At 35.1% G+C, this 18727-nt stretch overlaps 1 protein-coding gene across 1 annotated transcript in view; it reads right to left on the bottom strand.

The window, feature by feature from the left end:
- The window catches only part of sgk1 (serum/glucocorticoid regulated kinase 1), a gene marked incomplete at both ends in the record, with an annotated part of 69686 nt that overhangs the window by 15298 nt on the left and 35661 nt on the right, over positions 1-18727 (bottom strand). Inside the window, one exon of the mRNA XM_083898722.1 lies at positions 2846-3070. Within this exon, the coding sequence (XP_083754848.1) occupies positions 2846-3070 (225 nt within the window). The remainder of the gene's footprint in view (positions 1-2845; positions 3071-18727) is intronic.

The raw sequence follows: 18727 nt of genomic DNA, 5'->3' as shown, positions 1-18727 counted from the left end.
AAAAAAAGATGGAAACTTGTTTATAGACTATTATGAGAAAAGGGACTGACGTGGACCCTCATTTTTAGTATGATCAGTAGAATCGTGAGCACATGTAGAAATGTGAGGCAGCTCTATGTGTGATCCGTCAGTAGTTGCAGCTTCTAGTTTCTTTTTATACCATGGAAAAACTTAAAATGCAATATAAACATAAGGAAACATTACCGTTCAAAGGTTTGGGGTCAACTATACAATCTTTTGGTGTTTTTCCATTAAAAGTCCCACTTTTATTCATCAAAAGAGTTGCAAAATGAATAGAAAATATAGTCAAGACATTGACAAGATTAGAAATAATTTTGCCCTTCAAACTTTGCTTTGGTCAAAGAACCAGCAAAACTGTTTTCAGTTGTGCTAACATCATTGCACAAGGGTTTTCTAATCATCCAATAGCCTTCTAATGTGATTAGCAAACACAATGTACCATTAGAACACTGGAAATGGGCCTCTATACACCTATGTACATATTCCATTAAAAACCACGCGTTTGTAGCTAGACTAGTCATTTACCACATTAACAATGTATAGAGTGTGTTTATGATTCATTTAATGTTATATTCATTGAAAAAAAAGTGCCTTTCCTTCAAAAATAAGGACATTTCTAAGTGAGCCCAAACTTTTGAACGGTAGTGTAAATATAAATATTTCACACTTTCACACTAATTAAGAAGTAGTGAAATATGAATATTAATACATGCAAATGTATGTGCGCGTGGAGTCGGGTGTGCGAGTCAGAAAGTTGATCTTTGACATTCGATCAGTGAGTTTTACAGGACTCTGAAATAAACACGTAAACACTCTACGCCTGAAGAGAAGCTGCTTCACTTTGTCCCACTTCATGCAGCGTTTACATTTCAGGACCTTCCCACTGACGCTGACGTGTCAAGCGTGTAGCTCTGTCGTTGGCAGTTTTAGAGTGAATTCCAATTCCTTGCTTAACCCTCAATCTTAACCCTCAATCTCAAAAATGCGCGCTCCTTCTAGTGCAAGTGCTGTCCTGATTCTCAGAAAAATTAAGTTGAGGGTCAAGTTTAATGGCTGTATCGCCCTCAATATTGAGATTTTCCCAGAATGCAATGCGTGTTTTCACATAAGAAAGATGGCGTCGAAAGCAATGCGATACAAATGAAGTATTTTCTTTGTTAATAGAGATATAAAAATGATGAAAACCATCATGTATTATCTTAGTTTAGGCCCATATTATGGATTACTGACGTCATTGTTGCGTAACATTTATTTTTATTTTACGATCTTTTGTCAATAGCCGGCCGGTGCGGACAAGCGATAGTTTACTTTTCAATAAGTTGTGGTGTGTGGTAACTGTCAGCTGAATATGTCCGTGGTTGTGGTATTTGTATGAGTATCATCTTATAACTAACTGACAACCTAATGACTTGACTGAAATAAAAATAATAAATAAATAATCGTGACGTAAATGTGTTCTTCTTCTTCTGCTTTTTTGGAGTTGACAGACTGAACGCAGCTTTCACGTTATTCTGCCCCCCACAGTCTGAAGACGTATCTGCATTTAAGGGGTGTCCCATTTCTAAGTGACAAAATAACCCTCAACACTTGGTTTTGAGGGCCAGTTAAGATTAAGGGTTGAGCTTGAGGGTTAAGATTGAGGGTTAAGATAGGAATTGGAATTGGCCCAAAGTCTAGTTTATTGCTTCCATGTTGCAGCGCTGCAAATTCACCACAGATTTCACTTTTTTCTCCCACGGGTGTTTTCTGAGAACGAGACAAGCTCAGGCATGTGTGTGTGTGAGTGCATGTGCGTGCGTATGTGTGTTTGGTGTTTGTTTATTCTTTTAAGGCGCTGCTGCTTTTCAATGTTTCTTGTCTTTGGCGTTGATCGTAGCTTAATATAGCCTCGTCTCCTCGTCTCATCCCATCAGATATACTCGCATAAACATGCGCAGGCATATCGGTTGCTGTCAACATCTCCACAAGTCCACATCACTTATGCTCATTTGACCTTTCCCCTTTGATTTTTCATCCCTTCTGTCAAGAAAGTTGTTTATTGATTAAGTCAAGAGATCTGTTGGATTTGAATCTATTATACTGAGTCAAGGCTCTCTTGTTTTTGGGCCGTGTCTTAAAGCAAAACAGTTTTTGTCTGGTTAAAGGTCGATTTGATGGAACTTATTATTACACTGTTTATTCAAAAAGTCGATGAATTATCAGTAAAATCCAATTCATTGGTTTCTTTTTTCTTACGAACTAAGTTGTTTACTCTATGGCTGTTTTTGTTCGGTGAGAATGCAGACAGAGTGTCCGACTGTTAACTTAAAGCTCACATTTGTCATGAACAGCACTTTCTTTCACTTGCCTGAATCAAGGCCCTTTTTACAAACACAGGGCTGTGTGCTGTGTGCACACGAGTTGTGACACCAATTCAGTTCATCTGACAAGTATTTTCATTATTTTACTTCTTGTAACACATGAGAACGCTGCTGAGGTTTGCTTCCCAAGACCATTTCTGTAGGGATTTTCCTTTTTCGGCCACCTGGAAGTCCCCTTGCTTTGTGATCCACTGCGTTAAAACAGCGTTAACTGGAACTTGGGGGTCTATGGGAGCTTTAATAGTCAAATATGTCTGAAAATGCAGAAAAGAGCAGCGATCTCTAAAGTCAGGACAGACACAGGGCTGTGTGTACAATAGTTGTAAGTATTTTCATTATTTTATTTGTTCTAACACATAAGACCATGTCTGTAGGAATTTCCCTACTCGACCACCTGGAAGTCCCCTTGCTTTGTGCGGCAGACTTTTGATATTTTATGACGTCATTAGCGACAACGAACTTGCCTGCGTGCGTTGGCGCGGCTGCCACATATCCTCCAGGGTGTAGCCGACGTAGGGTCCACTGCAGATGGAGCACTCCAGCATGACGGGACTGGCCGGCAGGGGCGAGGCGCGGATCCCCCACGACTGACAGCCGCCTCCCAGACGGAGCGCCGACTCCGACGCGGCTTCCTTCTGCTTGCCCGTGCTGTCGCTGTGATGGCGACCCAGCATCTTCCACTTCCTGACCTGTCAGAGCGAGACGGGACATGTTTTATTTTGAAATTGGGCCGATAACGTTTAAAATCCAAATGGAACAAATGACTCACAATCGCCGAGGGAGTAACCCATAGTAACCCACACTGTGAAAAGAGTTTGTGTAAACCTCTGTGACTGCTTGGAACATATTTAATATTCATTTTAATCATCAACAACAACACAGTTACTGCAGTCAGATCACAACATGTTGCTCTTCCCTTGAAAAACATTGTGCTTATTCCAAATTTGGTGGTTTGGACTTCCTGCTCGTAGTTCTTGTCATAACTTGTCAATGAACTGTTTTTCTTAGTTCATGAAACATCGAGGAACATGTTGCTCAAGGGGGAAATCTACATTATTATGTTCTTATCTTAAGCTTGTAGCTGATGACCTAATTTGAATCTGGTTATTCCTGTGACAGATGTCACCCAAATAAACAATAAAGATCTCCGTATTTTTTTTAACGTAGGTGAAGTTTTACCTAAACCTCTTAATTTGCTTAAAGGAGGTTGAACGGAAACTCAGATTTACATTGCTTTTGGTTGTGTATCTGGGTCATTCTACAGACCATTCTACCCCCCGCTTTAACAGTCATTAAAATAATTTCAAGCTTTTCCCAACGCCCTAAGGCCCCGTAAAGACGGCACCGTTTCAGGAAATATATCTGTGATATCTACGGTCTTTTCAGACCGAGACTTTAGATACTTTTCATTGACAGCAGTTGGTAAAACTGTCAAACAATCTCCAAATACAAGATAATGAATGACAGCGAAAGAGACAGCTGGGAAAATTACATAATTGTTTTCCTTCCACGGAAACTCCAGTCCGGCGTTTTGAGATTTTCCCACTCTGGGACGTATTTTAAAAAATACCATTTCAGGTCCTAAAACGCCTCTCTGACAAATAAAATATGCATATTCACCTTTTCCTTGTGGACTGCCCCTACACTGTAAAAAAATGGATCTCAAGTTTTTAAAAAATATTATTTTATTAGACAAACAAATGATCTGAACAAGATTAGTTTGCCAAACTGTTTGAAAAGAGAATTTTGCTTTGGCACAACGAGATCGAGATCTTTTGTTGGGATGTAAACTCAAACATTGATTACATCAAGTTGCCTTGAAATTTTGAGTTTTCTCAACTTTTTTTTTTTTTTTTTTTACAGTGTATGACAAGCACTAACAGAAGGCCTATCAATGAGGTATTTTTTATTTAAATCTCTTTTGAACCAACCCAACACACAGTGTAATAGTACATATGAGAGATCAAGGACAGACATAGATATGTTAAGTTTGGCTTGGGTTATTCCATTCCTTCACAATTTGATTTAAAAAAGGTTTCAAAAATCAGCTCCTGAACATCATTGTTTTACGGATTAAGACGTTATGAGGTTTACATTTGAATTTCACAGGAATAGGGCGTGAGAGCGAGAGTGTAAATCTCAGGAGTAAATCTGCTCTTGTTGTGTGACAGCTGCACACTCACTCCCCCGAGAACAATTTCACAATTTCAGACTCATCAAGACGATCAAGAATGATCTTTCATGTCACATGCGACGCTGACAGGATGTTGTGTGTCACACGCATTACACAAACACTCATCCCAAGAGAGAAATGTGTGTGTGTGAGACACACAAAGGCTAATGGAAGTTAAGGTCAAGATGCACATGGTTTCTAAGGGGAGTGGATTGCCTAGACGGATGTGTGTTAGTGACCCAGAAAGGCTGTTACGGAGGTAAATGGTGTCCTTGGCACACAGAGCAGGCAGGTTCACTGACTGCAGCCTTTTCACATGAGTCTTATCAAGGCCTCTGTCAGCTGCATTACCACCACTTGTCATGGAGGAGGAGGAGGAGGAGGAGGAGGAGGAGGAGGAGGAGGTGTGTGTGTGCATGTGTTTGCAGCTGAGTTGAAAAAACCTGTGTCAGTGGTTGTTCCCTTGACTGTAATTATAGCGCCGTGCTACAAGGACAGAAATGACCGAGGGTGTCAAATGCAACTTTGCGTTACTGTGTGTCTGTGTATGACCAAAAAACTTATAATTCACAGGAAGTGAGGACATTTTGGCTTGGATGTTGTGGTTTTATGGCTTTCAAAATAAATTGCTCAGTTTGCAATTCTACGCTTAAAATGTTATGACCTCTTTCATTTGAGCTACGCAAGCCCTCTCTCAAATGTAAATCTGTTTACTTACATCTTCTAATTATACATTTATGGTAGAGTGGTGAAGATATTATGTACACTACCGTGTACAAAAGTTTGGGCTCACTTAGAAATGTCCTTATTTTTTGAAGGAAAAGCACTATTTTTCAATGAATATAACATTAAATGAATCATAAATACATTCTATACATTGTTAATGTGGTAAACGACTATTCTAGCTACAAACGTCTGGTTTTTAATGGAATATGTACATAGGTGTATAGAGGCCCATTTCCAGCAACCATCTCTCCAGTGTTCTAATGGTACATTGTGTTTGCTAATCGCGTTAGAAGGCTATTGGATGATCAGAAAACCCTTGAAAACTCTCGTGCAATGATGTTAGCACAGCTGAAAACAGTTTTTCTGCTTCTTTGACGAAAGAAAAATCATTATTTCTAATCTTGTCAATGTCTTGGCTATATTTTCTATTCATTTTGCAACTCTTTTGATGAATAAAAGCGTGACTTTTAATGGAAAACACAAAAAAATACACCGTAAACTAGTCTATATGAAGATGAATTGTTGCTGTTTTTCCACGCCTCTTCCGCACTCTCTTAACCTTGTCCAGAGAAGGCGTCCTGCATTCTTTCAGTGGGGTATGAAAATATGTGCACAGGAAGCAGCGCACACTTAGTCGCACTTATATGTGTATGCAATGTCAAGACTCTGCTTCCTCTTAACCTCTTTGACCTGGTGCTCTAAGAGAACAGTGGTCCTGGTGTTATTATTTGATTATATAAGCTCTAATGTTCTGTTGTCTCCCAATTCCAATTAATCCCAATTAACTCAGGATGTAATATAGTGCCAGGAAACGCTCGTGGAAAATGACAGGAAGGACGTACACATCAGCCTCACGGCCTTGAAATGAAAATATCACACACAGCGATATTATCCGGACTTTATCCGATCCCTGTAACCGTGTCACCTCGTTCTAACCGACCTTTGTCTTTGACTGCGCTCTGTAAAGATTATCTGTAAAAAAATATTGTTTTTGTAACCTACAAAGTTATGTAAATTCCCCACTTAAAGATTCGCCCTTTGCTCACGTATTGGTATCTCGCCATAAACAAGTAAGATAAAGCTGCAATAAATGGGGAATTGTTTCAGGGAAAACAAGACTTTCCCTCGATCAATACAGGTGGATATTGATGATGATGATGATGTCATATCTGCATGCTAGTATTATCAATAGAGAAAAAACATGCTGAGCAGAGACAGATGTTTTCCTACTTGTCAAAACAAGCACGGTTGTGCATTACCCAGAATGCTATTTAATGACCAGCAGCAGCTAAAGCAACCTTTAGAAATGATGAGGGCTGAGCTTTCAAAGATCTGATGACCTATTTGTCAACTGATGTTGACTCAATCGACATCATTTGAGGTCATTTGTCAAAATCCTTTGCAGCTCGATCTGTCTAGCGTGTACTTTAAATCGGCAATTACTTGTTTACGGTGTGTTTTTGTTTTTCATTGCTGTTCTTCTGTGTCTTTTATGACTCTGCTCTGGGAGAGTTGACACAGTAAAAATGCTTAAAGCAGCTTTAAGTGGTCATCAAGAGAGACCATTTAGAGTTGCTGTTGATTTCTTCATTGTTTCATCCAGTAAAACAAGTCACTAATGCTAGATGGTGGGTGGTAATGTGTATGGATATGGATAAATAGTTAACATTTGACTGATATAAGTGAATAATAGACGTAAATAAAGGTAGCAATAGACAGCAGGTGAGGACAGTGTTCCTTGGCACTCTCTCCCGGTAACCTCCTTTCTGTCTTGTCCTGCCTTTCCCTTCCTGTCCTCCACCAGTTCCCCGTGGAGCATCATTCTACCTCTCTCAGACTGCGTGACATCCCACATCTATCTGAGTATCAAAGGGAAAAGGAAACGAGGAGTCGAAAAGCAAAAGAGAGAGAACGTGGGTAAAAAAATATTGGAGCACAGCCAGGGAATACGGAGCGAGCAGAGATGAAGAAACAAAGGAAAAAATGTGCTTGAAAAGACAAAAAAAAAAAAGCTAAACAAAGAAAGTGGGAGAGAGCGGAGCCGCACTTTTTCTCTGTCAGAGCTAAGTCTTATTAACACCAAGGTCACTTGCTCTTTCTTCTCCCTTTGTTTTCCCGCCTCCTTCTTTTCCTAGATCGCAAGCGCAGGGTCTTAAAATGGATGAGTGAGAGAGGAAGTCTGATCTCAGAGGGGTAGAGAATCAAAGATCTATTAAATTCGAGAAAACCCAGATGGAATACTAACACCAAGTACCTCCCAATAAGCCTCGACGATACACCGAGAGAAGGTGAGTCTATAAACACAACAGGAAAGAGAGAACTAAAACTGAATTTAGGTTTGCAGCATTTGCTTCACTCTCATCTTTATATCCTGAGTATTACAGGAGTCATATTATACCCTATTTCTCCAAGTTAAACTAGTTCCCTGGTGTCCTAATGTCTGTGACATGTTTTGGTCAAAATACCATAAGGATGAAGCACCACAGCAGTTCAATCACCCTGCCAAAACAGCCCTGTTCAGAACACTCTGTTTAAAAGTATCTCTTTAGGTCCACCTTAAATGTCCACCTTAAAAAAAGTAAAATGACATTAGCCACTGGGTTACTGGGAGCTAACAGCAGTTAGCATTTGGAAAAGTGATCATTTGCAGGTTCTAGCAGGCACATTGCCGTCATATATAACATGTATCCACTGGACAGATAAATCCTCTGAGGCTGGAAGTTTGTGTAGAACTCTGTGCTGCACTGTGGAGCCAAGAATAAAACTTTTCACAGACTTCCGGTTTTCAGATACCGTTGCCCTCTCCATCACTCTCACGTGTTTTATGGACAAAGCAGAGCTCCGCGAGACAACAATTCCAGGAATTTAGCGCATTGTGGCGTCACAGTGAGCGCGGAAGTCAGCATCGCGTGTTTTATCTCCTGTACTTGGACTGAGGAGGACCACAAAAACATGAGTGAGTCATCTTTTTTCACACTTGGGCGACTGATAGGACCTACAGAGTCCCAAATATAAGGATTTAAATGATTAAAAAGATTGATTTTGCATAACATGGGACCTTTAAAGCTGAACCTAGGTTTGCAGCTATCATTCATTCTGTTCAATGTTCTCATCTTCTGTCTCTGATACATACAAGTCCTAAACCTGATTGTCCTTCCCTGCATCTTGTCACACATTTCTCTTCTCCTCTCATCTCTATAAATAGAATATATATCCGTGTGGCACAGGGCCGATTTACTCCCCGCAGGGTCTACTGTGAGGTGTGTTGTGTTCCCCTTTGTTTTCACACTAACGTTTCACCTGCTGTCTCACCCAGACAGTCTTAACAATCATTTCGCCGTTTTTTAAAATTGCACACACACCGGATGACTCACACGAAATGTATTTACAGGCAGACGAGCACTGCAAAAACACTCCTGTTAGAAACAAACCATATATTCTCACATTGGTTTAAATGTTCTCCTTTTAAAGGAAATAAATGACTGTATTACTGTAATGTGCCAAATTTTAAGACAGTTCAACAAATAGATCCTGTCACGTAATAAAAGTTTACTTAAGATGAGTCTTCCTTTACTTTCTCTACTTACTAAGCTGCCTTTTCAAATATATATACCTTAGAATTTCTTATATTTGCACACACACACACCAGTCTGTGATATAGTGATTCTTGATTGTTTTAGCTTTTAACTGGTAATAAGAGCTTAAAATAAGCTGTAATACCAAGGCTCTTGTTCATGTTAGAAATGCATTATGTGGTCAGATAAATGAATTGAAAACTGAATCTATGTTCGTGGTATTAGTTGTTGTTGTTGTGCTAATAACTGGATTTTCAGCCATTAATTCAAAATACTTAGGAAAGTAAATGATGTGTAATCCAATAGACAGGAGATATTTTTTTCTTGAATAGATGTATTTGTTTGAATGAATGAATGCTGGTTATTTTTCCTTTTCTGTTGATACATGTGATTTGGTAACCAAAGACCACAAAGTTGGGGTGGATCTCTTCTGAGAAGGAGAACGACTAATAGGTCTGAGCTTTTAAAGAATTCAGTACGGAGTAACAAAGCACAACCAACCGCAGCCGGGTGTTGTTGTGCAACTGCTGTGAGTAAGCAAATTTAAGCTCAATTGTCAGGTGACAGCTTAAAAAGAGCCGACGATGTGAATAGAATACAAAATAGATTCAGTGATTCAGAGATTCCGTGGTCGTTTTGGACTCACTGGAACATCGACACAGAAGATGGGATTAATCATGTTCAGGAACAACAATAATTCCCCAAAATTCCATAGAATCAGACTAAAAAAATCAAAGGTGTCCCTTTTAACAGCAAAAAAAAAGTTAATGAAAAGAAGTGTGTGGTGGTGGTTGTTGCTGCTGTATAACAACAAATAATCCAGCAAACCTCTGCCAAGATTTTAAGTGGTACCTTTATATGCTTGTTTGTCCATTTTTGGCAGAGGAAAAGCACCTTCAGTTGCAATTAATACAACTGTGCCATTTTGGGATGTGTACTGTACGCATTTCAGTTCATCTGCTGTGAGCAAAGAGGAAAAAAACTGCAAGAAAAGCACTTCCAAGTGTATTAGTGCGACTACATTCTTCCACTGCCTGAGTAATTGGCTTTGGAACAAAAGCACTACTAAGGATAAGTAGTTTTCCATTTCTAAGTACAACCTGAAAAATCGGGGGGCTGAGCCTTTTCCCCGTTTCTTCATGTAAATTTGCTGTTTAAATATGTTAATTTAATTAGTCTGTCAGTGCTGATGGCACTAAAATATCAAGTTTGCAAAGGAGAAACTGGCTTTGTACAAACACTCACTGGTGTATCTGAAGTTTGAGGATTTACAAAAGCAAATGCTGAGGTCTTAAATACAGAGAAAAGAAACTATTCTAAACAGCACAAACAGGAGTTTGGAATGAGAAGCATTAATGTTGGTACGACAAGCCAACAACTTGAAAAGGGATTTTGGCTCCCGGCGCTCTTTGTATTAAATATAATTGGATCTTGTAGGTTGTTCATCTTAATACCTTTTATTCCCAGTGCTGGTTAAAAACTGGTTTGACATTAATGTAATTCAGAGAGGATACATCTATTATTTTTTGCAAGGCTGTGTTATAATGTTCGGCAAGAGGGGAGAAAGACCCACTGAGGCACCAGTGTTCACTTTATTAGGAACAAACATACAGTATACATACATCCACATTATGACCAAAACATTTTTTCTTTTTTTTTTGTCCAAAATGTGAAAAAAGTCATACATTAGTATGTCGGCCAAATTTTGACAAATTTCTTTTTTCAAAAATGTTTGTCCAAAATTTGAAAAATAGTCATACTATACTATGTCGTCCATAATTTTGCAAAAACATCATACTGTACTATGTCGTCCATAATTTGACAAACACGTTATACGATACTATGTCATCCAAAATTTGCCAAGTTTTTTGGAAATCATTTTTTGGTCCAAAACTTGACAAAAACGTCATACTATATACTGTTGTCAAAAATTTGACAATTTCTTTGAAAACATTTTTTTTGGTGTAAAGTTTGACAGAAACGTCATACTATACAATGTAGTCCAAAATTTGACAATTTTTTTGGAAACATTTTTTGGTCCAAAATTTTACGAAAATGTCAGACTATGCTGTGTCGTCCAAAATTTTGAAAAAAAATGTTTGGTACAAAATTTGCCAAAAAAAAAATACTAAGTCTTCCAAAATGTAACAATTTTTTTGAAAAAAATTGTTTTAGTCCAAAATTTGACAAAAATGTCATAGTATAGTATGTTGTTCAAAATTGTTATTATTATTATTATTATTTTTTAAATGTTTTAGTCCAAAATTTTCCAAAAACATCATACTATACTATATGGTCCATAATTTGACAAAAACGTCATACTATACTATGTCGTCGACCTCAATGTCATACTACACTATTTTGTCCAAATTCTGACCATTTTTTTGAAAAAAAATTTGGTCCAAAATTTGACAAAAACATCATACTATACTATGTCGTCCAAAATCTGATAATTTTTTGAAATTTCTTTTTTTAATCCCAAAATGTGACCAAAACGTCATACTATACTATGTCGTCGACCTCAATGTCATACTACACTATTTCGTCCAAAATCGGACAATTTTTTTGAAAAAAAAATGTTGGTCCAAAATTTGACAAACACGACATACTATACTATGTCGTTCCAAAATCGAAAAAAAAAAAAAAAAAAAAAATGTTTTTGCCCAAAATGTGACCAAAACGTCATACTATACTATGTTGTCGACCTCAATGTCATACTACACTATTTAGTCCAAATTTTGACCATTTTTTTGAAAAAAAAAGTTTTGGTCCAACATTGGACAAAAACCTCATACTATACTATGTCGTTCGAAATTGGGCAATATTATTTTGGGGAGTTTTTGCCTTTTTATGGATTGTACAGTGGAGAAAGACAGGAAAATGAGCCAGAGAGGTGGGGAACAACCGCCTGATGCGGGATTTGAACCAGGGTCACCTGCAGCAAGGACTTTGGCAGTAATATATGGGGGTGGTTGTGTGCTCTACCATCTGAGCTAAACTTTGTACTGTCTATTCATTCTCAATCTTATACTAGACTATTTTGTCCAAAACCTGACCATTTTTTTGAAAAAAAAGATGTTGGTCCAAAATTTGACAAAAATGTCATACTATATACTATGTCGTCCAAAATCTAATTTTTTTGAAAATAATTTTTTAGTCCAAAATGTGACCAAAACGTCATACTGTACTATGTCATCGACCTCAATGTCATACTACACTATTTCGTCCAAAATCTGATAATTTTTTTTAGTTTCTTTATTTAATCCCAAAATGTGACCAAAACGTCATATTATATACTATGTCGTCGACCTCAATGTCATACGACACTATTTCGTCCAAAATCTGACCATTTTTTTGAAAAAAAGATTTGGTCCAAAATTTGACAAAAACGTCATACTATACTATGTCGTCCAAAATCTGATAATTTTTTGAAATTTCTTTTTTTAATCCCAAAATGTGACCAAAACGTCATACTACACTATTTCGTCCAAAATCTGACCATTTTTTGGAAAAAATTATTTTGGTCCAAAATTTGACAAAAACGTCATACTATACTATGTCGTCCAAAATCTAATTTTTTTGAAAATAATTTTTTAGTCCAAAATGTGACCAAAACGTCATACTGTACTATGTCATCGACCTCAATGTCATACTACACTATTTCGTCCAAAATCTGACCATTTTTTTGAAAAAAAAATGTTGGTCCAAAATTTGACAAAAACGACATTCTATACTATGTCGTCCAAAATCTGATAATTTTTTTTAGTTTCTTTATTTAATCCCAAAATGTGACCAAAACGTCATACTATACTATGTCGTCAACCTCAATGTCATACTACACTATTTCGTCCAAAATCTGACCATTTTTTTGAAAAGAAGACTTGGTCCAAAATTTGACAGAAACGACATACTATACTATGTCGTCCAAAATCTGATAATTTTTTGAAATTTGTTTTTTTAATCCCAAAATGTGACCAAAACGTCATACTATACTATGTCATCGACTTCAATGTCATACTACACTATTTCGTCCAAAATGTGACAATTTTTTTGAAAAAAACATGTTGGTCCAAAATTTGACAAAAACGACATACTATACTATGTCGTCCAAAATCTGATAATTTTTTTTTATTTCTTTTTTTAATCCCAAAATGTGACCAAAACGTCATACTATACTATGTCGTCGATCTCAATGTCATACTACACTATTTCGTCCAAAATCTGACCATTTTTTTGAAAAAATTATTTTGGTCCACAATTTGACAAAAACGTCATACTATACTATGTCGTCCAAAATCAAATTTTTTTGAAAATAATTTTTTAGTCCAAAATATGACCAAAACGTCATACTGTACTATGTCATCGACCTCAATGTCATACTACACTATTTCGTCCAAAATCTGACAATTTTTTTGAAAAAAAAATGTTGGTCCAAAATTTGACAAAAACGACATACTATACTATGTCGTCCAAAATCTGATAATTTTTTTTAGTTTCTTTATTTAATCCCAAAATGTGACCAAAACGTCATACTATACTATGTCGTCGACCTCAATGTCATACTACACTATTTCGTCCAAAATCTGACCATTTTTTTGAAAAGAAGACTTGGTCCAAAATTTGACAAAAACGACATACTATACTATGTCGTCCAAAATCTGATAATTTTTTGAAATTACTTTTTTTAATCCCAAAATGTGACCAAAACGTCATACTATAATATGTCGTCGACCTCAATGTCATACTACACTATTTCGTCCAAAATCTGACCATTTTTTTGAAAAAATAATTTTGGTCCAAAATTTGACAAAAACGACATACTATACTATGTCGTCCAAAATCTGATAATTTTTTTTAGTTTCTTTATTTAATCCCAAAATGTGACCAAAACGTCATACTATACTATGTCGTCGACCTCAATGTCATACTACACTATTTCGTCCAAAATCTGACCATTTTTTTGAAAAGAAGACTTGGTCCAAAATTTGACAGAAACGACATACTATACTATGTCGTCCAAAATCTGATAATTTTTTGAAATTTGTTTTTTTAATCCCAAAATGTGACCAAAACGTCATACTATACTATGTCATCGACTTCAATGTCATACTACACTATTTCGTCCAAAATGTGACAATTTTTTTGAAAAAAACATGTTGGTCCAAAATTTGACAAAAACGACATACTATACTATGTCGTCCAAAATCTGATAATTTTTTTTTATTTCTTTTTTTAATCCCAAAATGTGACCAAAACGTCATACTATAATATGTCGTCGACCTCAATGTCATACTACACTATTTCGTCCAAAATCTGACCATTTTTTTGAAAAAAACATTTTGGTCCAAAATTTGACAAAAACGACATACTATACTATGTCGTCCAAAATCTGATAATTTTTTTTAGTTTCTTTATTTAATCCCAAAATGTGACCAAAACGTCATACTATACTATGTCGTCGACCTCAATGTCATACTACACTATTTCGTCCAAAATCTGACCATTTTTTTGAAAAGAAGACTTGGTCCAAAATTTGACAGAAACGACATACTATACTATGTCGTCCAAAATCTGATAATTTTTTGAAATTTGTTTTTTTAATCCCAAAATGTGACCAAAACGTCATACTATACTATGTCATCGACTTCAATGTCATACTACACTATTTCGTCCAAAATGTGACAATTTTTTTGAAAAAAACCTGTTGGTCCAAAATTTGACAAAAACGACATACTATACTATGTCGTCCAAAATCTGATAATTTTTTTTTATTTCTTTTTTTAATCCCAAAATGTGACCAAAACGTCATACTATACTATGTCGTCGATCTCAATGTCATACTACACTATTTCGTCCAAAATCTGACCATTTTTTTGAAAAAAAAATTTGATCCAAAATTTGACAAAAACGTCATACTATACTATGTCGTCCAAAATCTGATAATTTTTTGAAATTTCTTTTTTTAATCCCAAAATGTGACCAAAACGTCATACTATACTATGTCGTCGACCTCAATGTCATACTACACTATTTCGTCCAAAATCTGACAATTTTTTGGAAAAAATTATTTTGGTCCACAATTTGATAAAAACGTCATACTATACTCTGTCGTCCAAAATCAAATTTTTTGAAAATAATTTTTTAGTCCAAAATATGACCAAAACGTCATACTGTACTATGTCATCGACCTCAATGTCATACTACACTATTTCGTCCAAAATCTGACCATTTTTTTGAAAAGAAGACTTGGTCCAAAATTTGACAGAAACGACATACTATACTATGTCGTCCAAAATCTGATAATTTTTTGAAATTTGTTTTTTTAATCCCAAAATGTGACCAAAACGTCATACTATACTATGTCATTGACCTCAATGTCATACTACACTATTTCGTCCAAAATCTGACCATTTTTTTGAAAAAAAAAATGTTGGTCCAAAAATTGAGAAGAACGACATACTATACTATGTCGTCCAAAATCTGATAATTTTTTGAAATTTCTTTTTTTAATCCCAAAATGTGACCAAAACGTCATACTACACTATTTCGTCCAAAATCTGACCATTTTTTGGAAAAAATTATTTTGGTCCAAAATTTGACAAAAACGTCATACTATACTATGTCGTCCAAAATCTAATTTTTTTGAAAATAATTTTTTAGTCCAAAATGTGACCAAAACGTCATACTGTACTATGTCATCGACCTCAATGTCATACTACACTATTTCGTCCAAAATCTGACCATTTTTTTGAAAAAAAAATGTTGGTCCAAAATTTGACAAAACCTTCATACTATACTATGTCGTCCAAAATCTGATAATTTTTTTTAGTTTCTTTATTTAATCCCAAAATGTGACCAAAACGTCATATTATATACTATGTCGTCGACCTCAATGTCATACTACACTATTTCGTCCAAAATCTGACCATTTTTTTGAAAAAAAGATTTGGTCCAAAATTGACAAAAACGTCATACTATACTATGTCGTCCAAAATCTGATAATTTTTTGAAATTTCTTTTTTTAATCCCAAAATGTGACCAAAACGTCATACTATACTATGTCGTCGACCTCAATGTCATACTACACTATTTCGTCCAAAATCTGACCATTTTTTTGAAAAAAAAATGCTGGTCCAAAAATTGACAAAAACAACATACTATACTATGTCGTCCAAAATCTGATAATTTTTTTTAATTTCTTTTTTAAATCCCAAAATGTGACCAAAACGTCATACTACACTATTTCGTCCAAAATCTGACCATTTTTTGGAAAAAATTATTTTGGTCCAAAATTTGACAAAAACGTCATACTATACTATGTCGTCCAAAATCTGATAATTTTTTTTAGTTTCTTTATTTAATCCCAAAATGTGACCAAAACGTCATACTGTACTATGTCATCGACCTCAATGTCATACTACACTATTTCGTCCAAAATCTGACCATTTTTTTGAAAAAAAAATGTTGGTCCAAAATTTGACAAAAACGACATTCTATACTATGTCGTCCAAAATCTGATAATTTTTTTTAGTTTCTTTATTTAATCCCAAAATGTGACCAAAACGTCATACTATACTATGTCGTCAACCTCAATGTCATACTACACTATTTCGTCCAAAATCTGACCATTTTTTTGAAAAGAAGACTTGGTCCAAAATTTGACAGAAACAACATACTATACTATGTCGTCCAAAATCTGATAATTTTTTGAAATTTGTTTTTTTAATCCCAAAATGTGACCAAAACGTCATACTATACTATGTCATCGACTTCAATGTCATACTACACTATTTCGTCCAAAATGTGACAATTTTTTTGAAAAAAACATGTTGGTCCAAAATTTGACAAAAACGACATACTATACTATGTCGTCCAAAATCTGATAATTTTTTTTTATTTCTTTTTTTAATCCCAAAATGTGACCAAAACGTCATACTATACTATGTCGTCGATCTCAATGTCATACTACACTATTTCGTCCAAAATCTGACCATTTTTTTGAAAAAAAAATTTGATCCAAAATTTGACAAAAACGTCATACTATACTGTCGTCCAAAATCTGATAATTTTTTGAAATTTCTTTTTTTAATCCCAAAATGTGACCAAAACGTCATACTATACTATGTCGTCGACCTCAATGTCATACTACACTATTTCGTCCAAAATCTGACAATTTTTTGGAAAAAATTATTTTGGTCCACAATTTGACAAAAACGTCATAATATACTATGTCGTCCAAAATCAAATTTTTTTGAAAATAATTTTTTAGTCCAAAATATGACCAAAACGTCATACTGTACTATGTCATCGACCTCAATGTCATACTACACTATTTCGTCCAAAATCTGACAATTTTTTTGAAAAAAAAATGTTGGTCCAAAATTTGACAAAAACGACATACTATACTATGTCGTCCAAAATCTGATAATTTTTTTTAGTTTCTTTATTTAATCCCAAAATGTGACCAAAACGTCATACTATACTATGTCGTCGACCTCAATGTCATACTACACTATTTCGTCCAAAATCTGACCATTTTTTTGAAAAGAAGACTTGGTCCAAAATTTGACAAAAACGACATACTATACTATGTCGTCCAAAATCTGATAATTTTTTGAAATTACTTTTTTTAATCCCAAAATGTGACCAAAACGTCATACTATAATATGTCGTCGACCTCAATGTCATACTACACTATTTCGTCCAAAATCTGATAATTTTTTTTAGTTTCTTTATTTAATCCCAAAATGTGACCAAAACGTCATACTATATACTATGTCGAAGACCTCAATGTCATACTACACTATTTCGTCCAAAATCTGACCATTTTTTTGAAAAAAAGATTTGGTCCAAAATTTGACAAAAACGTCATACTATACTATATCGTCCAAAATCTAATAATTTTTTGAAATTTCTTTTTTTAATCCCAAATGTGACCAAAACGTCATACTATACTATGTCATTGACCTCAATGTCATACTACACTATTTCGTCCAAAATCTGACCATTTTTTTGAAAAAAAAAATGTTGGTCCAAAAATTGACAAGAACGACATACTATACTATGTCGTCCAAAATCTGATCATTTTTTGAAATTTCTTTTTTTAATCCTTAAATGTGACCAAAACGTCATACTACACTATTTCGTCCAAAATCTGACCATTTTTTGGAAAAAATTATTTTGGTCCAAAATTTGACAAAAACGTCATACTATACTATGTCGTCCAAAATCTAATTTTTTTGAAAATAATTTTTTAGTCCAAAATGTGACCAAAACGTCATACTGTACTATGTCATCGACCTCAATGTCATACTACACTATTTCGTCCAAAATCTGACCATTTTTTTGAAAAAAAAATGTTGGTCGAAAATTTGACAAAACCTTCATACTATACTATGTCGTCCAAAATCTGATAATTTTTTTAGTTTCTTTATTTAATCCCAAAATGTGACCAAAACGTCATATTATATACTATGTCGTCCAAAATCTGATAATTTTTTGAAATTACTTTTTTTAATCCCAAAATGTGACCAAAACGTCATACTATAATATGTCGTCGACCTCAGTGTCATACTACACTATTTCGTCCAAAATCTGATAATTTTTTTTAGTTTCTTTATTTAATCCCAAAATGTGACCAAAACGTCATACTATATACTATGTCGAAGACCTCAATGTCATACTACACTATTTCGTCCAAAATCTGACCATTTTTTGGAAAAAAAGATTTGGTCCAAAATTGACAAAAACGTCATACAAAACTATGTCGTCCAAAATCTGATAATTTTTTGAAATTTCTTTTTTTAATCCCAAAATGTGACCAAAACGTCATACTATACTATGTCGTCGACCTCAATGTCATACTACACTAT

The sequence above is a fragment of the Microchirus variegatus genome, assembly GCF_963457635.1.
Source record: "Microchirus variegatus genome assembly, chromosome: 12".
NCBI lineage: Eukaryota > Metazoa > Chordata > Actinopteri > Pleuronectiformes > Soleidae > Microchirus > Microchirus variegatus.
The sequence above is the reverse complement of the archived record's forward strand: the minus strand, read 5'-3'. Positions and strand labels throughout refer to the sequence as shown.